This window comes from Pteronotus mesoamericanus, unplaced genomic scaffold (genome assembly GCF_021234165.1).
Source record: "Pteronotus mesoamericanus isolate MK-2021 breed Mesoamerican mustached bat unplaced genomic scaffold, CSHL_Meso_final contig_230, whole genome shotgun sequence".
Lineage (NCBI taxonomy): Eukaryota > Metazoa > Chordata > Mammalia > Chiroptera > Mormoopidae > Pteronotus > Pteronotus mesoamericanus.
The window spans coordinates 2790741-2811864 of NW_026555096.1; the positions used below are offsets into that span (position 1 = coordinate 2790741).

The following is a 21124-nucleotide window of genomic DNA, read 5'->3' on the forward strand; positions in this document are numbered from 1 at the left end:
GCCCAGCTTGTCCCGGCCTCCTGCAGACTCACTCTCCTTTTCACAGACCTCGATTGTGTATGGCCCCAGCAGAGACAAAACTAACCATGAGCAGAGGTTACCCCCAGCTGGTACAGGTCAGAGGCATTCTGGGGGAGAAGAGGAGGGGGGACAGAGGGGAAGTGAGGGGCACATGGAAGAGGGAAGTGGGGTTGGGGTTGGGGATGGGGGAGGGAGCAGTAAAAGATGGTGTGGGTCATTTATAAGGAGAGATCCATCAAGTCCAAGACTGGGACTTGATCATCTCACCTCCAACAAACTCTTTTTGAAAACTGTTTCACAGAACAAATGGGAACTATAGGAATGGGAAGTTGAATGGGATGTGTGCTAATTATAAAAAAAAATAATATGGTTCTCTATAGTTTTCCAACATCTACAGGCCTAAGGTTCAGAGGCCTCTAATAGGATGGCCTCTAATTTGACACTGCAAGATTTTTAAAAATGATAAATGGGTTGTGTGGTACAAACCAACAGAAGCTTTCTCCAGCAATTTTTCAATTATTGCATTGTGAGCCCTCCAAGAAAAGTAACTATTTTGGCTCAAAAAGCCCAAAGTTACCAAGTAAAGGGAACAGCATGTTCACAAGTTTGCAAATAGTCCTGTAAAGTGTAGCATAGGCAGGATCCTGGATCTACTGGAAGAACATGGCTTTAAAGGAGTCCTTTCCTTCTCTCAGCAGAATTCATAAACTTTTTGTATGGGCATTAGACTCCTTTCTTAATCTGGGGAAGGAATGGACTTCCTAAAAAATGTTTTTAATATGCTAGGTTATCAAAATATTTTTAAAAACAACTTTGCAACATATGTACCTTTTAAAATAATTCATTAAATAACTAGCAGAGGGTTTAACAACTACTTTATTTTAAGAAAAGCGACAAGCCAAAAACATATTTTGAGAAATGTGAAACAACTCCCATATGATATGAAAATATCTGTGGGTGGTGGTTGTTGGTGACAAAGCCACAGGTATGTTAATACCACTGTTAGACTGCCTGCCTTTCCATTAGGAAATGCTAAGTTTCAGTTACAGGTTAGTGAAAATAAAGATGTAATTTTTTTACCCACTCAAATTCCCAGACCCCCTGAAATTCTATCTGTAGACAAGAAACCCTGCTAAAGGCAAAATGAAGTTCAGGGCCTTCTGCCCAGCGCTGGGCTGAGCGGCCATGGGCCCAGGGATTCATGACACCTTCACTTCATCTCCAAAGCCTTCTAGGGAAAGCCACTGCTTTCTTGTCTGTCTCCTAACCTGATGCTTTAGAAACGTTTTCTAAAGCCATCTGAAACCATGCCCTATTTCAGGACAACCCTGATGACTACATGTCCAAAGATTAGCAAGGCTCTTCGATGTGTTCCTTCAACAATTGGAATCATTGTCCCCAAATCCCGGGTCAGTTAAACGTCAGTTAAAGATTCTGAACTTTAATCAGGATCTTCTTCCAGTTGCCCTGGTTGACTGACCTCTGGGAATAGGGTTTTTTTTCTTCTCAAAGGTTGACCAGGGAGGGTAGGGTCCGCGTTCCCCTCACCCTTGCGTTTTGGACACACACTGGCTCAGACTCACACACACCCCCTCCCCACCCCCCCCTCACGGGGTCCTCACAGGGTCCTCACGGGAGAGCTGTCATCTTGCAATTACATAGTCATCGCATGCCATTGCAGGGGCAACCCGGCAGGCGGGCCCCCCTCCAAAGGCTCACCTCCCCTTCCTGGCCCCCGCTTAGCTCCTGTCAAGCTGCGGCGCCGACACACAGGAGCCGCAGGGGTTGTGGTTCTCCGGTTCCAAGCAGGGGCGCGGGGAGCGCGCTCGCCCACGCCCACGCCCACGCCCCCTCAATTCCGGCTCCACATTCTAGCGTATACCCCTGCGCGCGCTCATCGCCACACACTGGCGCACGCACCCGCAGCGGCCAGGCACTGACTCGTCCCCTGCTGTCCAGTGGTCTGGGACGCGCAACTGGGTTTCCCCCGAAGGCACTGCTGGCCGCCCCGCCCCGCTCCGCCTCTCGAACCCGCCGAGCCCGCCACTCTCTGTGCTGCAAAGTTCCGCGGGGCTAGTCCGTGGAGGCAGCGCTTCGGATCGCACTCAGCTCCGCTCCGCGCCTCTCCGGACTGCCGTGACCACTGGCCTGGAGATCGAGCGGCGAGGACGGACCAAGCTCTAGGTTGGCCGCCCCGCTCTACCTCGAACCCTCCCCCCTCCTCCCGTCCCCTGGCTGCCCTGGCTGCCCGTGTACCCTCCATCCGCAGGGTCGGTCCGCAGCCTCCGGTGCGCCTGCGCTCTCTCTCCTTACCGGCTCCGGAGCTTCCCCGCCGCCACCCATCATGGCCCGTGACCCTGCTCAGACCAGCACAGGGCCGGGGTCCCAACTGCTGCCGCTGCTGCCATTGCTTCTGCTGCTGCTCAGGGACGGGAGCGGCAGCCACACGGCTCCCGCCCGGTACGCCCGGCACATGGCCACCGATGGCCTGGCCAGGGACAAGGACCCCCGGCGGTTCCTGGGGGACACGGCTGCCGCTCTGGGTCCTGGCGCCGAGGATATGGTCGCTGTCCACATGCTTCGGCTTTATGAGAAATACAGCCGAAGGGGCGCACGTCCCGGAGGGGGCAACACGGTCCGCAGCTTTAGGCCCCGGTTGGGTAAGTAGAGTGGAGCCCCAGGCCCCTTCTTTTCCTTCTCACCTTTCCTCATTTTTTCATCCGTCTACCCCTGCATCTCAGCTTTTCCTCTTCCTTTTATTCATTGTCTCATTCATTCATTCTTTCATTAACTGTTCACCAAGTGCTTTATGCCAGTCCCTGAACCTCCAGTGGGGACACTTTAGTAGCACAAAGTGACACGGAGTTTCTGTCCCTGGGGTGCTGGCAAACCTGAAAGGGTGTCATACTTGCTGGACACAGACCACCCCATCCATACACAAGGCTTTAAGCACAGGATGGAGATGAGAATGGGCTGGGGAAGTTCATGGGTGAGGGGAACCATTTGTGTATGGTTCAATACAACTGAACCATAGGGGTAAGTTGTATTGGCTTTTGGCAGATAAGGAGGGCATGTCAGGTGAACATAAGGCAGCTGTGCTAGAAGTTCCAGGAACTGGCCTCAGACAGAGGATGTGACCCTCTAGCTGGGGACAGGTAGTGGATTTGGTGGCTGAGGACACAGAGTGGACTGAGAAGGTCCTATGGTGCCTAGCTTTGGGTGCACAGGATTGAGGCCCGCTGGGCATTGGCATGAAGTGTTCAGACTATGGGGGTTTGAGGAAGGGTCCAGAAGCTTGGGCAGGGGCACCCCACCCACCTGAGCAGATCCTTTCCCCTCTCTCCACACCTTATTGGATATGGACAGAGGCCACTTGCCCAGCTCTCCCTGTCCTGCTCAGAGAATACCACCTGCTGTCTGTCCACCTGGACTGGGCTGACTCTAGTCCCCGTGGTGCAGCCCGGTGGGAGATGTGGTGGTAAGACCCTGGTTGTCATGGCGACTACTCATGGTCACAGAGTGCCATTCTAGAAAATGTGGGTAGGGGTCCTCTGCAGCCTTCATGGGGAAGGAGGCTATTTATCAGGAGAAAGACTATCAGAAACAAGCTCAGCATTGGGGCCAGACATCCTTATCATTGGCTGTGTGACTCAAGGTAACATCTGTGGCCTCAGAGCCAGGCATGGGAAGCTTAGTCTCACATAATCATGTACTGGGAGCACCTGCCATGAGAGGCCCTGTTCCCCCATTCTGCCCTGAGCAGATTTAGGTGGGCTCCAGTCAGCTGGCTCTAACTTCATATTCCCTGGTACCTTTTATTCACCACCTGTGGTCCATTTTTGAAGCATCATTATTAAACGAAGACACTCAGGATTCATCTAGTATGGATGTGACCTTGGGCAGATTGTTAAAGTTCTGTGGACTTGAGTGTACTCTATGAAATGGAAAGTTCATGCCAGTATTTTCCCTGTGGAAGGAAGGTCGCAGGGAAGATGAAATGAGGTAATGTGTATAACCCCAAGTTCAGGCCCAGCCAGATTAAGCAGTGGTGCCTGTTGTTCCCTTGGGAGTACAAAGCAGTGTTTGTAAATGTGTAGATTTGACCTAGCACACATTAAGTCAGTCCTCAAAGCCTTGCATCTGAGGAAAGCAAGGCTGGCAAGATCATTGCTGCGACAAGCAGTGAGCATCCCCAGTGAGCTCACCCACTTGCTGCAGCCCTGGGATGGAGATGCACAGTTTATCTTTCTGTTTTCACAGAATGGGGGTAGTATAAGTAACAGTAAAGCATAGGATGTTAGCCCTGAGAAAGACCTTGAGACATTCCTTCAGATATAGCTCTTCTATTTTACAAAGAAGGAAGCTGAGGCAGGGGACAGGGCTGTTCACAGTAGCAATGCTTGACACCTCCCGTCTGCTAAGCCAGTGCTCTTTTAACTGTTTTCTCCCTCCCCCAGCTCCATCAGAACTACCAGCTTGTGGAAAACTGAGGGTGGAACAGACAATTTGCGAGATTATTCTGAACCAGTCTGGGACTGTCTGACTAATCTCACATTCTTGTTTGGAACCAGTGGACAGCCAACTACTGGCTGTGTGCTAAGGTGCACATCACTCTACCCCTCTGAGCGTAGTTTTCTTGTGTGTACAGTGGGGTGTGAAAAATCAGTGGGATAAGATGGCATAGAGCAGGACCTAGCAACTTAGTTCCTCATCCCCTCCCTTGATTCACTTAAGTTGTTTCTCACCCAGCCCCTCACCAGCCTTCATAGGTGCCTAATTCCTGGCCCAGCTGTGAGGAGGTATGAGCTTGTGCAGGAACTTCTCATCTTATGAATGAGACAAAACAGTGGGGGGCTTCATCTCTGGAACTGTAACAAGTCTTATCTGTGATGGTGGCAGAGGCCACCTCAGTGGGGTGGTTCCTCCTCTTAACAACAGAAGCATCAGTCCCTGCCACCCTTTTTGTAGCAAAACTGTATTTCTTGCTGCAGAGCTCAGGTTCCCAGCAAAGGCTGTGAGCTGGTCGGCGGGGTCCAAATCCTGAGACTCATCTGAACAAGGAACTGAACTTGCCCATAACTCAGCTTTTTTCACTCCTAAAATTGTGCTAATAATTCTCCCTTTCTTATAAGGTTTTAAAAATTATTTGAAATATATTAAATGTTTAAAACAATGCCTGACACATGTGTCAGTAATTTATTATCTCCTATTATTATTACTCCAGGCATTCCTCTCTCCCCTCCATTGCTCCCTGAAGTATGATTTGTTCCCTGTTAAGTCTCCATCAGTGCAGAGGACCTCTGAACCTGATCCTAAGGATTAAGATTAGACACCCCCACTCCAAATAACCTATATTTAAATTTAAGCTTTCCCACCTACTTGTGTAATATTGGACAAGTTACTTAAGCTCTCTTAGCTTGGTTTCTTAATCTCTAAAAGATGTATAGTAATACATACATGTTAACAATGCCAAAAGCCACATTCATTTCAGTTCCCCATGTCTTTCCTAAGCACCTCAGTAGGTGGCAGGTGCTGTAAGTTCAGATGATGCAAAGATGCATAGACTGCTGGCCCTGCCCAGAAAGCTCAGGAGTTGAAGCAGAAGGTAGGAGTAAGCAGAAGACTACGGGCTGCAGGATAGGTGGTCTGATGGAGTGGCAAAGGGCTGGGGGTATTCTTCAGGAGCCCTAAGGGACATCAGGGAAGGGGTCCTGGATAGGGAACAGTGAAGCCTTCACAGAGCAGGTGAGGCCCCAGATTCCAAAAGGGAAGATGGTGTTTAGGCAGTTACAGAAGTGAAGCAGTCCACTGTGTGCCTGGGACTGTGAGGACTTTGGTTTCAGTTAGGAAATAAGGTGAGGAGAGAGGCAGGGGAAGTAGGTGGACCAGTGGGCCAAATCAGGTCATCAAAGTCTTGAGTTTCCTATGGGCAGTGAGGGAGTATACAGTGTATATACAGTTTGAGAGGGAGGGAGAAAGGGAAAGAGAGAGAGCAAGAGAGAGGGGGAGAGAAAGGGAGAGAGGGAGAGAAAGGGAAGGCAGGAGAAGGAGAGAGGTGGGGAAGGAGGAAGGAAGGAGAGACTTAAGGGACAGAGAAAGGAAAGAGAAAAGAGAGATTATAAAAGAGTTTCTTACTTACTGGAGAAAATCTAGAAATCATAGAAAATCACAGTTGAATAGTCATCCCTAATCACATACCCAGATAGAACAAATTAATTATATATCATATATGTATATATGTGTGTATATATCATTTTATACATATATGTGTATATGTGTGTATATGATTATATATATACATATATGTATATATGTAATACTGTTTTTCAGAATCGTATTTTCAACATGCAGGTAAAATTTGTTATATGTGTATTTGAAGTTACCTTTCTTTTTTCATTACTGGTCACTCTAGATTTTATGCTTATTTGCTATTTGCATTTTTCTTTTTTTGTGGAAATTGCTTCTTGTTATTGGGATTCTTGGTTTTTTTCTTACTGATTTGTAGAGGTTCTTTATGTACTAAGGACATTAACATTTCACCTGTTATGGATGATTTCCTTGAGAAGCATGAGTGTGATCTGAAGGCTGACGGTGCTCTGGGGTCACGGTGGCAGTTGAGGACATGCCCTGGATGAAGTAGTGGTGGAGGGATGCAGAGTTAAGGATAGTTGTGGACAAACAGGATGCAAAGCCAAGAGGAACTGGGTTGTTTAGATGCAGGAGGAAGAGGCCCTGTGAATCCTCAGGCTCCTGTTAGGCAGCGAGGGGGACAGGTGGTGATGCCTTTCATTGGGCATGAGGCAGGGAACAGGTGCATGGTACCCTGAGTGCGGTGGTAGCTCGTGATGCCACATGGCCAGTATGTTCTGAGCATGTGTTAGGTGCTAGGCACCCTGCCTCAAGCTCCAGAGATGATCTTACAACTTTAGGTGGTACGTACAATTATTCTGCCTACAGGTGAGGAAACTGAGGCACAGAGATGTTCCATAAGACTTTCATAAGGCCCAGAGCTAGTAAGTGATGAAAGCAGGATTTAAACCCTGACTCTTGGACCTGCCTGAAAAAAAGACCCTCAGTTCATATTCTTGTCTCTTCTCTGCAGCACCACTGACGAGCTCAGTGCTTCCTTCCTCCAGCTAATGCTGGTGCGTGTGTCTTCAGCAGGGGTTCTCACTCTGGTCATCCTGATGGCTGCTTGAAGGGCAATGGATGACAGAACAAATCTCCAGGAGGCTTGAGTTCTGTTTCTGTAATGTAGAGCCATTTGCTAACTAAAGTAGGCAGAGCTAGCAAAGACCCTACTCTTCTCCCATCATTCATTATATGTTTCTGAGATATGGGCCTTGTGTTGTGATTTAGGGATACAGCAGTGTTAAAATCTGGAAAAACCCCTACTCTCTTGGAGTTTGTGTTCTAGGGGAAAGAGAAACACTAACAAAGAAATATGTATCAGGATATTTGGAAATGACATGAAGACAAATGAAGCAGGGTACCATGGAGTTGCCTCATGTTGGAGTGGGAGAGCTGTATTGTTGATGAACTTTCACCCCACCCACAGATCAATCCAGATGCAACAGATACACAGCCACTACCCACCAGAGCTTCCCAACCTTTTCTGATGGCTAGAATCCCCTGGGATGCTGGTTAAAATACAAATTCCTGGGCCCCATTGTTCCAGATTTTCTGAACTATGTCCAGGAGAGGAAGGCAGTGATCAGAGAAGTTTGAGATATGCAGGACTCCACACCTTGACACTCAATGCTGCAGTGTTCGGGGAAGCCAAGTTTAAATGTGCAGTAAGACTGTACACTGCCCCTTATATGTGGAGCAGCCCACAACTTGCTGGGGGTGTGGGGGCTGCCTCAACTCTCTGAGTTTGTTCTGACAGTTACATAAAACAGGGTCTTTAGAGTGTCTTGACTAGCTTAGGGTCTCTGTAGATGTGGTTTTTTTCTTCCTGTTTCTCTCATAGTTTCTTAAGAATACTAAAAAATTCCCAATTGAATTATGCCTCCTTCCCAACATAAACAATCAACCTTAATCTGAAGATTTTAGTAAGAAAAAAAAAATCCATCTGACACCGTGGGAGCATATGTCAGAGAGTCTGTGGCCCTGGCACACACCCATTGTAGAGCTCAGCATCCCTGCACACACACTTATTCTCACAGTGTGGAACTCGGTTCCTCTCCCAGCTCTTCCCAGCCGACTGACCCTGGCAGTAGGAGGGAGGCAGCCTTCCTGGCTACTCTGGTCTCCTGTGAGTCTGCAGCATTCCAGGGAGGCCTCGGAATGACCCCTTCCTCCCCTTCAAACTCCGGAGAGTACTTAGCCATCTGGAGAATTCATGCTGCAAGGCCAGGCAGCTTCCTGGGGCTGCAGACCAGGAGTCTTGGCCTTGGGACCTAGGGGTACACTTGGTAAAACCAGAAAAGCAGGAGAGAGGGGTGGCTGACAGCCCAGGGTGCAAGGGCCAGAGTGTTCTCCAGCTTCAAATGTGCCGTGTGAGGGATCCCAGTCCCAATCACAGTTTGGGCCTCTGGTGCAACCTGGACATTGGAAATACTATTGAGTGGCCTTGTGCAACCCTGATTTCCTTTGTAAAATTGGTTTTTGTAAAACAAGCTTTATAAACCTCAGACTGAACAAATAGTAGACACCCAAATGACTGTGCTTTTTAGGCCATTTTCCTTCAGAAGGCACTTATGATGCAGGGAAAGTATGAGGCTGTCTACTTATTTCACTCCATTTGGAAGAACAGCTGCGTTTAATATCTGTAAAATAGAGGGCTGTGAATATACAGGATGGGCTGCTGTCAACAGTGCTCGGACCCAACCTAAACCATCCTGAACACCTGATCCCCTTATCCCCTTACCTCATTAATGAAGGTGTTCATTTGTTCATTAAGAGGCATTGGAGTGTGTGTGTTAGGGGGAGGGGAGAGACCTGACAGAAGTTTTAGGGTCCAGCAGGCCTGAGCACCTACCTTGTCTATAGCTACATTTCCTTTTTTGCAATGAGATATTGTCAGTCCCCTACCTCTGCCCTTAATTTCTCATCCATTCATTGAGGATAACAAAGGGTACCCCCTCAGTTTAATTTGAGAATTATATGAGGACAGCTGGGCTGGCCTGAAAATGCTTCCTAAATGGGTGTTCCTCTTCCATCCCAGCCCTAGTATCACCTAGAAGACCCTATGTGCATGGGGACCTGTACAGGAGAGAACCTAATAGACTGCTTTGTCCTTCTCTCGCAGAAGTGGTCAACCAGAAGACCCTGTATTTCTTCAACTTGACTTCCATGCAGGACTCGGAAATGATCCTCACGGCTACATTCCACTTCTATTCAGAGCCCCGGTGGCCCCAGGCTCATGAGGTGCCATGCAAGCAGAGGGCCAAGAATGCGTCCTGCCGCCTGCTGTCCCTAGGTCTGCCCACACGCCAGCACCTGCTCTTCCGCAGCCTCTCACAGAACACGGCCACACAGGGGCTGTTCCGGGGGGCCATGGCCCTGGTACCCCCACCACGGGCCCTGTGGCAGACCAAGGACATCTCCCCTATAGTCAAGGCTGCCCGCCAGGATGGTGAATTGCTTCTCTCTGCTCAGCTGGATTCTGGGGAGAAGGACCCTGGGGTGCCTAGGCCCAGCCCCCATGTACCCTACATTCTCATCTATGCCAATGACCTGGCCATCTCAGAGCCCAATAGTGTAGCAGTGACTCTGCAGAGATATGACCCCTTTCAGGCTGGAGACCGGGAACCTGGTGCAGCCCCCAATAGCTCTACAGATCCCCGAGTCCGGCGGGCCACGCAGGCAACCGGGCCTCTCCAGGACAATGAACTGCCAGGTCTGGATGAGATGCCAGCACAAACCCCCCGTGCCCAGCACTACCACAAGCACGAACTGTGGCCCAGCCCCTTCCGGACACTGAAGCCCCGGCCAGGGCGCAAAGACCGCAGAAAAAAGGGCCAGGATGTGTTCGTGGCTTCAACCCAGGTGCTGCACTTTGATGAAAAGACAATGCAGAAAGCCCGAAGGAAGCAGTGGGATGAGCCACGGGTCTGCTCCCGGAGGTACCTGAAGGTGGACTTTGCAGACATTGGGTGGAATGAATGGATCATCTCACCCAAATCCTTCGATGCCTACTACTGTGCAGGAGCGTGTGAGTTTCCTATGCCCAAGGTAGGGTGTTTTCCATTGTGCCCATTGTCTAATTGTGACTATCATACTACCCCTGCTAGCAAGTCTCTGCCTTATGTGTGACCTCTGTTGACTGTCTCTAAAATAGGGATAATTACTCCTCCCATCTACTGGAGGCCTTGGAGGCCGGGGCTAGGTAGGTAGACAGAGGTCCCAATGTGGTTTCAGCTCACAGATGGATATGGTTGGGCTGTGCTTTCAAAAATGATGACTTGGTTGAGTATAAACCTTAAATCGAAACATTTCTTCTTTTGGAAAGGGGAGAATGCGTCTCCTTAGGTGTGTGTTCCCACAAAACAAGAATCTACAGAGGCTGAGTAGATGCTGCCCCCTATAGACTGGACAGGCCTGTAAAGCACCCTCCTCAACAAGGCTCTTGTTTTTGTTCCTGGACTGGACCTCAAAGCATTGATGTCTCTGACCAGCAGAGCTGGTTTCAGTGGCTTCTCAGGGAGGACTCCCTCTGCCTTCCTCTCACCCAGGGCAGGCACTGCAGGACAACTAACTCCCATTGTGAACCAATCTGCAGAATGCACAGCAGTGGGCGGTTTTTACCTATTGTGCTGGAAATGTTTTCAGGTTCTTGCCTTCCCTCTTGCTCATGGTTCTGTCTTTCTGTCTCCCGCTGCTGGAGCTGTGGTGAGCCAGTAGCCAGCTGATGTTGATTCGGCACTGGGCACCCTCTCCTTCAACTTAGCTCCTCTGTTTTATTCCGGGTCATGCCGTCCCCCTCCAAGAAAGGAAGTCAGTGCATAAATTCAGTTTGAAACTGAATAAACCAGCCAGCTGGAAAATCCCAGACCCAGAAGTAGGGCAACATCACCTGTTTGGGAATGAAGGGGCTTCTCCTCAAAGCTGTGAATGTGCAAGTGAGAGGAAGGGAGGTACTCTGCAGACAGGCATCTGCTGGCGGGGTCTTGCAGATTCAGGAGGAACACTCAGCAAGCTTCAGCTGGCTGACCCGGCACTTACCTTGTCAGCCTGGCTGGCTGCCTTCCCACCTTCCCTGACACCAGCCTGACACCAGCAAATCAGATGTCCCTGCCCCGCTCTCCTCCTGCTTCCCACGCAGAAGACCTTTCTCTTCAACACACAAAATACAAAATTCTTTGGTTGGCAGTGAGCTAAAGCACATGTGGCTTGGTCCTGTTCATCTTGTCAGAGGTGCTTAAGGAAGAGCATTCTCTGTGTTTGCTGCTGTGACCCAGAACCTTCTGGGTGGGAGAGGCTGTCTGGGGAGGGGAAGAGAGCCAGTATGGCCCCAGCAAGCATGTTTTCCAAACCTGGATATGCTATCTTGGGGTCGTGATCAAGTTTCCTATTCATTTTAAGCCTCAGTTTCTTCACCAGTAAAATTCAGGTAATTTCTACTCCATGAAATTGATGTGATGTCAAAATGGGGTGACATGGGTGAAGCAGCACCTGACACCTCAGTCAGACCTTCCCAGGAGATGTCATTTTCCAGCCCCATCGCACTGATGCACATATATGCAGGCCTTCCCCTTCACGCTAGGAACACAATCACATGGAAGCATGTCTGTATTCCTCACACTCAGAAACCGCAGGCCAAACTGGCTAGGCATTTCCTTAGGCCTTCCCTCTTTAACTGCTTCTGCCCTGTTCCAGGTGCTTCTCTGGGATGTGTGATGAACAGGTGCCCCCAAGTGGCCAGTGTTATGTAGGCAATATGACTTCCCTCGGAGAGGCTGGAGGGGCAAGAAGGCCCAAGGCTCTTGCAGACCTCCCAGGGACTTAGTCTGTGACTGACTGACCAGAGGAAAGGGGCACCAGCCCTGGAATACCACCCTTTCTTCTTGGTCCATGCCTTTTCCAAGGGCTGAGTTGAGGACATGCAGATAGCACAATGGGTGGGTAGGGCAGAGTACGGAAGTAATCTTGCTCCTTTCCCACCCGCAGATCGTGCGCCCATCCAATCACGCCACCATCCAGAGCATTGTCAGGGCCGTGGGCATCGTCCCAGGCATCCCAGAGCCCTGCTGTGTTCCCGACAAGATGAACTCTCTTGGGGTCCTCTTCCTGGATGAGAATCGGAATGTGGTTTTGAAGGTGTACCCCAACATGTCTGTGGAGACTTGTGCTTGCCGGTAAGACCAGTGCTCCAGGGTGGAAGGAAATCACCGCATGCCCTGCACGGTAGTGTCCCTGGAGCCCTGGAGTGAGCTTGACTAGGGGTGCAGCTGCAAAGGCAGGACAGAGCTCACAGGCAACCTTGCTGCATCACAGAAGGATCTGTCCCCTAGGACATCATTCTGGGGTTTTTATTGCTGGTGACTGAGCCCTTAAAATTCCAGCCTGAACCCCCTGAAGGAAACTGAGAATCAGCCCTGGCTTGAAGGCTGCCCATCCCCTCTGCCCTGTAGGCCTGCAAACTGAATGTGTCCACACCGTTGGCTTTTGTGGTCATCATCTGATAACCTTCAAAGAAGACTACACACCCGAGGACACTTGCTTCTTTCACGTGGAAATAACCTCATTTAAACAATCACTTTAAGACACTTTGGGCCACACAATACTGGGAAACAGGGCCTAAATAATGGTAAAAATGGATTTTTTTTTCAAACTCCACTGCAAAAGCTTTTATACATACAGTGTGCACATATAACCAATTTTGGCTTCTTTTCTTAATGTATATTTTATTTTAAAACAAAAGCAGGGGAGTTGTAATTGTTCCCCAAAGAAGTAATCATGCTGGTTAAGAGTGCATTGTTTAAACACGCTTATTGAAATAACACATGCAGTACTATCTTGCAATACTAAAAAATAATCAAGATTTTTTTATATTTTTATAAATTATACTTTCTATACTGTAGATTGTATATGTTATGTGTTTTTATGGAAAGCTAATAAATTAAAGGTACAGTTGTATCTTGAAAACTGAATGTTACTCATTCCAAAATACTGATGGATCCCATCTATAAGCATGCCATCTGGGTGGCTTCTGGGGACACAGCCTCCTTTAGGATCACCTGAGGCCCCCCCTAGGCCATCTCCACATCCTTATCTCTGCTTCAAACTCTGGAAACCAGCTGCTACTATGCCCTTCAGAGTCCTGCCCGCCCACTCTTGTCCAGGCAGAACAGGCCTCACAGAGCTTCCTCACATCCTTAGCCTCGGAGGGGACAGTGAACGATTGGGAAGGGTCTGATAGATCAAAGGGAACGTCAGTGGCTGCCTGGTCACACATCTTTTACTTGGAGTAGTTCAACCAGGAGATTCAATGTAAGTGGTTCGGGTCTTTCCTGCATGCAAGAGCTCCAGAGGGACTGGAGTGTCTGCTCCTCTCTGTGCATGTTTGTAGAAAGGTTACTCTGTTTGTTCTTCAGCAACCCATCCCAAACTAGCCTCCCCCAAATATCTCCCTTGTCTCTAAGTTGCCTTCAGCTTACAGCTGTAGTGGCTGAAGCTGATTGACCAGTATTTTGAAAGGAGAATCTGGGTGTCTAGAAGTGATTTGGCTGGGACCTGAGAGGAGGATAAAGCCCCCAGCCCTACTTGAAGGATATTGAGAAGCCAGGAGCTCCAGGAGGACACTTAGAAAAAGAAAAGCAGCCCAAGATGCCTGTCTTAGGTTGGGCTCCTGAGACCAGGGTTCCTACACAAGGGATGTCTAAGGAAGTACTTCCAGGAGAAACAGGTATGGACTGGAGAGCAAGAGGCCAAGCATCTCAGCCTCACCTGGATTCCCAGTGGGGAGCTCTGGAGCTTAATTATACCTCAAGGTTAATCTGACCTTGATGAGGGAGCTAGATGTTCAGACCCTCCCCAGGCTGCCTCAGCGGGGTGGAGCAGAGAGGAACAAAATCCTGGGTCTTTGACCGTCTACACAGTTAGTCAGAGTAGCTCCAGGAGAACCAAGCAGCCTTTGAAAAAGGTTGCATGGCAGCTACTGGATGCAAAGTACCCGGCAAGAGAGAGTACCCAGAACAGGTAGGTAGTGGATTCTGAGGTGCTCCAAATGGTCCTGGAACATGTGTGTGAACTGCTGCCCTGGGCACGTGGTCCTGCCTCTTGGCAGAGATCAGGTGAAATGAAGGGAGTGGTTCTTATTCCTGAAGGAATTGTACTGGGACTAAATCATTAATTTCAAGTTGCTGTGAATTCCTGGGATGTCTCATATGGGTCTGCTAACTTAGCTCTTGGTTTATCATGTCTAATCCTTTTTGGAAGATGACAGGATATAAGTTAACAGAAAAAATAAGTACAAGACATTGGGCCTTGTTAAGGCTCCAAACACCTTTCTTCTCAAAATCATATTCCTTATTTTTTCTTCTTCCCTTCAATTTTCTCTCATCAAACTGCTCCCTTTCCATTACTTGATGAAAATTGGGTGTCCTGTAATAGTCCTATCTTATTCCTTCTGTCATTTGCAGTTTCTGGGAGATCTTATGAGTCATCCTAAAAGCCTAGAACTCCTGTTTCATTTCTGGATTATGGGGGTGGAGGGAGCAGGCTAGGAGGGCCACCCCCGGATACAGCCATGTGCAGGGGGATGGATGGTATTCAGTGGTGATTACTATGGAGTTTGGTGGAAGGAGTTAGTGTCTTCAGTGACCCCTTCTGTTCATAGAACACTATGTAGTTTATATGTGGTATCTCTTTCAGCCTCACAACAACCTTGCAACTCACTTCCTAGTTGGTGCTTCAGAAAAACAGGCTCAGTATGGGTAAGTAATATGGCCACCCATGTCTTACAAAAACCAGAAGCAATGTCAGCTTTGACACCAAGGTTGCCTGATTCAAGACCTATGTGGCTGGTGCTGCCCTCAAGTTTCCTGGCCAGTGACCCCACTATCAACCTGTTATGGTTGTCACAATGGCACTGAATGACCTCATAGACAAGCAAGGTTTAAAAAGAAAGCTTATGTGTGGAAAATTTTCCCCCTTAAAACCAAAATAGCAGTATCACATTGTCACAACAGCAAGAGGTTCCAGCACACAGCCCAGGTGTGCGTGTGTCCCTGAGGTTGTTCAACTGGGTCTGTTTTAGTTTGGAGAGAACACTGTGGTGTCCTGCCACTGGACCCTATTCCTGAAGTGATGCATCCTCTGAAAGGATAAGGCCTTATTAAACTAGTCCATGTGACAAATATAAACAGTAAAACTGAGAGCTAGAAAATTTAAGGCAGAGAGAAAACTTGGGAAAGCTGATAGAACCATTTTGTTGATCAAATTGGGAAACTGAGTCTAGATACTACCAAGTACTTTGCCTGAGTTGTCCCAATAAGTGCTTCTATATGTCTAACTCACTCATAAAATGTCATCATAGTGATAGCCTAACACTAATGCTTCTTCTCTGGCCAGGGTGGAGACAGGGTCATGTTGGAGGAGTCTACAGCAGTCTGGGATAGGGCGGGAGGACATGAGGAGGGGACTCCAGGGAATGGACATAGCTCCACCAGGATGGAAGAGCTGGACTTGTCTGATGGCATAAGACATTGCAGGTATCATTTGTGCAAAATGCATTTGATATCACCCATGCCAAGAAGGGCTGGAGGGGGTTTTGGTGGTAAGACCAGAAGGGCAGAACCAGCTCTGAGTGTAAATTGTGCACCAAAACATTGAAGTTACAGTTCAAGGCTATTTCCTTTCACCAAAGCTGGAAACTTAAAATCCTTCCCTGGTAAACTGATATCTCTGAGATTTCCATTCCCCTTCTCTCTTCTCCCTGAGATAATAATGCTCATTTAAGCTTTGGTCCACTTTTCTTTCCCACTCAGGTCTAATTCAGTCCCAAATACTTCCAGTTTCTCCCAGCCATCCTGGTTGCATGGGTAGGGGATGGGTGAGCAGAGGAATGGGCTTATTTATTCAATTCTTTAGCAGCTACTTAGTGCCAGATACCATGCTAGGTAATATCTACTACTTTATTTCTTGGCAGGCTCATACACAATTCCTGTTTTATCAAAACCAATGTGTGTCAGAATCACCAGGTTGCTGGGCTTTGTCCCTAGAGTTTCTGACTCAGGCCAGGATTTGCATTTCTAACCAGTTCTCACATGCCATTCCACTTGTGGTGGTCCAGGGACCACACTTTAAGACCCACTGTGCTAATAAATGTGCTAGCAACTTGGAAACAGTCCTGAGACAGGGAGTTCACCTTGGCTGAGAACTTCCCCTGTGCCAAATGGAAGGAGGATCTCAGGGAGGCTAGGCTTGAACCTTGGAAGTGACCACCCCTTGCTCTCCCTGGCTCATGCTCTCTCCTCACAGACACTAGGTGGGGCCAGTTTTTACTCCTCTAAGCAATGTGTGGATGACTGGAACTTGAGGAGCTCACAGAGCCTGGACTGGTTTTTGTAGTCAGGCCTCATTGGATGGAGTTCCTAATCCCCTGGAGGCAGCTGTATCACAGAAAGCTGGACAGATTGTGTCCCACCTCCATAAATGAGGGTTGACGTCAATGTCCGCTGGCAGAAAGAGCTTCAGCAATCCTTGAAATAAATGGATGAGGCCAGTCTGCCTCTCTTAATCATTAAATTATACTTCTCCCATAGCAGTTGCACACGATGACAGAGATTTTAGTTAAAAATCAAGACAACACAATAATGCCTAACTGGGCATCAAATAGGGACGCACCAGAGTCGGTCTGACCTCCACACTCCATGGAACACCCTGATGTGTTCAAGGACATATACAAAAATGAGCATGGAAGCCCACCCAGAAGGAGGGCTGTCTCAGTGGGCACACCAAATTGCAAGAAGGATGTGCTGACTCAAGCCAACAACAGACACCAGTCCTAGGGTCCTTTATAGAGGTGGTCAGACAAATCCAACAAATGACATTGCTCAAAAATACAGGCTATGTGATGGATGGGAGTACAGAGCTGAAACTGAAGGGCAGGCAGTATCAGCCCAGGTGAGCACAGTGGGGAGGAGAGCATGAGGCATCCATAACTGAGGGCAGAAGAGAGGACAGAACTGTCCCAGGGGTGACAGAAAAAGCAAATGAAAAATCCTACTTCACATTGATGAGAGCAATAAAGAGTGCTTCCAGAGAAACACCAGGCATCTGTGGACCTCTCTGGTGCCCTCTCTGGACACAGCATGCCACCAAATAAAATACGTGAGCACAGCCCTAGCCAGATGGGGTGAGAGGTTGCTACTGCTATACCTTCTGGAAGGCTAAAGTCCAGACACTGTGGTGTGATTCCTCAGAATGTGGGGAAAAATTAGCCCAGCTCAGCAGTTCAAGGCTATTTAATAAGGCCTTACCCTTTCAGAGGTACCAACCTTTAATACATCTGTGTGTATTAAATGACTAAAGACTAGAGAACTCCTGGTGAGCGGTGGTAACAGGTGCTCTCAGGTTCCACTAACAGGAGTGATTATTTAAAAAGTGGTCTGGAAAGCAACTTTGCAATGTTTACCAAGAACTTGGAGAACATTTATATGTACTTTGCTGTAGATATTCAACTTCTGATGGACTGTCTTAGGAAAGTAATATAAAATATAGACCATAATAATATGCCTTGCAACATTATCTTAATAGATAATACAATTTCCCTGTAGTTGGAGAACATTGAATACATTAGGATATATCCACTCAGTTGAGTATTGTTAAGTCACTAAAAATGATATATATGAAAATTTTTTCATGGCATGGGAACATACTTACACAGTCCTTTAGTGGTATCTTCTTCTGGTGACTGGATCTAGACCCCTCTGAGGAATCATCCCAATGAGACCCTCATTTCATGTTGCCAGTGATGTCACCCCCACCTAAGCCAGTCAAGGCACTGCATTCCCCTGACCCCAGTGATTGACTGGGGTTTGGGCAGATGGCCCAATGAGGAACAAGAGACACCATGAGAATAACAGACTTCCTGGAAAAAAAAGCCCCCCCCCCACGCTGGTTTCTGACCAACTGCAGCCTTCTCTCCAAGACATGGATGGAATGAGCATGAAGACCACACAGTGGAAAGCAGTTCTGAGAGTGGAGAAAATACCACTACAACTTTGCCATACTCTGGACCAGGCTGTGCTAAAGCCAAACCTTTGTTGAACTTGTCAGCTTTCATTCATTAGCCATACATGATTCATTTTCCTTAAGCCTGTTAGGATTCTTCTTCACAACCTGCAACAAAAGGAACCCTATTTGGTATGCTTAAATTTTTTTTTAACTGTGGCAAAATATACATAACATAAAATCCACCATTTTTAAGTGCACAGTTAAGTAGATTCACATTGCTATGTAACCATCACCACCATCTATTTCCAAAACTCTTTTTACACCTTGCAAAACCAAAACTCTGTGCCTATTAATCAATAACTCCCCATTCCTCCTTCCCCCAACCCCCTAGCAACCACTATTCTATGCATTTGATTATTCCAGGTACCTCATATAAGTAGAATTGTATAATATTTGTCCTTTTGTGACTGGCTTATTTCATTTTGTATGTTTTCAAAGTTCATCTATGTTGTGGCATATGTCAGAATTCCTTTTTTAATACTGAATTATACTGCATTGTGTGTGTGTGTATTCAATTTTTTTTATCCATTCATCCATCAGTGGATACTAGGGTTGTTTCTACCCTTTTGGTTATTGTAAATAATGCTGCTATGAATGTGTGCATACAAATACCTCTTCAAGATCCTGCTTTCAGTTCTTTTGGGGAGGTACACATAAATGGAATTAGTCATCTAATACACAGTTTGGGGGAGGAGAAGAGAGGCGAATGATATTTTATGGCTCAATTAAGGCAGCTTCTCCATGAGGCCCCAGCAATGGAAGGCTACTGGCAGGAGAGGGATTGGTCCTTTGCATAAAGGACCCCTGCCTTTTCTGGGAAACATAGAACAAGTCCCAATCCTTGTTCCCTAAGAGCCAGATTTAAGGGGCTCTGTCCAGACAGACCAAAGGCCATCTGTATAGAAAGGTGAGAGAAGGCAGAATGGGATCAGAGTGTGACCACAACTGGACTCTTCTCTCTGCCCAGGCACCTGCCACAAGGACCTGTCTTCTGGAGAATGGTAAGCTTGAGAGTGTGCCTAAGAAAGCTGTTGCACAAAGGGGGACATCACAGAATCCCAGGCAGAAGGCTGGACCAGCCAGGGAATCCCAGCAGCTTGTCACGAGCATATGCTCATGATGTAGTGTTTCCTATAAATCAGCCAGGCAACTGCTTGGCTAGCAGCCTGCTGAGCAGCCCGGCACCAAGGAATAGACAAGAGTCACACACAGTAACTATGCTATTTACTCAGCTTTTATTGAATGCAGGTTCACTCAAAGTAGAACATCAGCATACATTAATATCCTACTTACACTCTAAGAATCTAAGAGAAATATAACACACACACACACACACACACACACACACACACACACACACACACACCCCACACATGCACACACAGCAATCAATGGGGGATAATGAACCTGATTCCCAGAGTGTCAGTTCGCAGGTCTGAGAGATAGCATGGTGGGCAAGAGAGTTGTCAGTGTCTTGCAAGGAAGGATTTCCAGAGCCAGGTGGGCAGCAGGGCATACAAAGTCCTCAATCCAGCAGGGCAAAGCCTCCAGCGGCCAATGCCAGGGTGATCACTGTGGTATGGAGAAGCATCTTGGTGTGTGGAACTCAGCTGTCTCAGTAATGGTCTGGAACCTGCCTCAGCTATACCTTGAAAGTGGTGTACTCCACCCTTCTGGGTATCTTGATAAGTGTCTTGGCACCTTTGATGACAATTGGGGTATTTCCCCATCAGCCTATCTGTGGGTGGTCCCATTCTGCAGACACGGCTGTTCTGGTCATGTGTACAGATGTCTTAGGTGTGTCTCCTTGCCAGATATGTCTGTTCTGACTTAGGTAGTTTCCCTCTTGAGCCAAAGTGTCACGGCTGACTGGCAGCCATCTTGGTTGACATGAGTGATTCCATTTTGTTTTCTATACTTTATGTTGTCTTGACCAGACCAATGCCATTTTATTGGTCCTGCTCTCCACACAGCTATGCACAAATAGCTGTGAGATGTGTTCAACTCATCCCCAGTAGCAAAGCCAGATGTCATGGAGAAGCAACAGCAGGTAGGACCTACTCCCCTCTTCCATCATTTAAGAAGCTGGACTGATACCATCTCACCTCCATCTCGTTTGGACTAAATAAAGTCCACCTTTAAATTAAAGCCCACCTATAGTGCACTTGGACAATTCAGAAAATAGACACCCTTAAAGGGGAAAAACTAGACTTCCCTATAATAGGGATCGGAAAGCCTCACACAATTATTTAAAAACAATATGAGATGTAGACACATTGATACTCTGATTTTGTGGGGCAGATAATTCCAGGAATTCACACGTATCTTAGATTGCACACTGCTAGGGGCACCATTCACATCACAGTCTCTGACTGGTGACTCTGAGCTTTGTTCATGTGTAGTCTCCACGGCTCTGTGTGGTGACTCCACATGTAAACAAGTCCACCATCCCTTATCTGAAATGCTCAAACCTGAAACTATCAGACAACCTGAACTTTCTTTTAACTCTTTTCGTGGCTGAACTTGTCCTAAATGGATATGTGTGTTTGTATTTGTTTCACTGCAGAAATATTAATGTGTTTGATCGCAGGGCACTATCCCTGACCCATTGGAGATATTACAGTATATATTCCATACCAAATTCCTCAGATCTGAAGCTTTCTGAATCAGAAAACATTCCTCGCCACAAGGGCTTTAAATAGGAGACCTTGAGCTGTATGTATCTCAAAACATTAACTGTGGGCATCACGGGATGATGAGATTGTAGTTTATTTCCTTCTTTATAATGTTTTGCATTTTCCAAATTAACTGCACTATATACTGCTGTTGTAATCAGAGAAGAAAATCTGTCATGTTTTAAAGAAAACATCAGGTAGTAGTCCCTTGAGCTTCCTTGGGCACATTCGGGTTACCCCAT

General features: G+C 47.5%; 1 protein-coding gene across 2 annotated transcripts; it reads left to right on the forward strand.

Annotated features, from left to right (window-relative positions):
• The first annotated feature begins 2110 nt into the window (after positions 1 to 2110).
• On the forward strand, positions 2111 to 14944 carry GDF10 (growth differentiation factor 10). Of its 2 annotated transcripts, XM_054572336.1 has the most exons (4): positions 2572 to 2681; positions 9275 to 10200; positions 12136 to 12323; positions 14842 to 14944. In XM_054572336.1, exons 1-4 carry the CDS (start codon positions 2582 to 2584, stop codon positions 14870 to 14872), a joined length of 1245 nt encoding a protein of 414 aa, XP_054428311.1. In that variant the 5' UTR covers positions 2572 to 2581; the 3' UTR covers positions 14873 to 14944. The 2 variants fall into 2 exon arrangements, with proteins under 2 accessions (XP_054428310.1, XP_054428311.1); XM_054572335.1 differs by lacking the exon at positions 14842 to 14944 and having other exon boundaries at positions 2111 to 2681; positions 12136 to 12965.
• Positions 14945 to 21124: the final 6180 nt, after the last annotated feature.

What these genes read in the sequence shown, in the direction of transcription:
- GDF10 (XM_054572335.1), top strand. Translation starts at nt 2,366, where the DNA reads ATGGCCCGTGACCCTGCTCAGACCAGCACAGGGCCGGGGTCCCAACTG. An exon ending in CAGCTTTAGGCCCCGGTTGG is followed by an intron (nt 2,682 to 9,274) that starts GTAAGTAGAGTG and finishes CTTCTCTCGCAG; the next exon opens with AAGTGGTCAACCAGAAGACC. An exon ending in GTGAGTTTCCTATGCCCAAG is followed by an intron (nt 10,201 to 12,135) that starts GTAGGGTGTTTT and finishes TCCCACCCGCAG; the next exon opens with ATCGTGCGCCCATCCAATCA.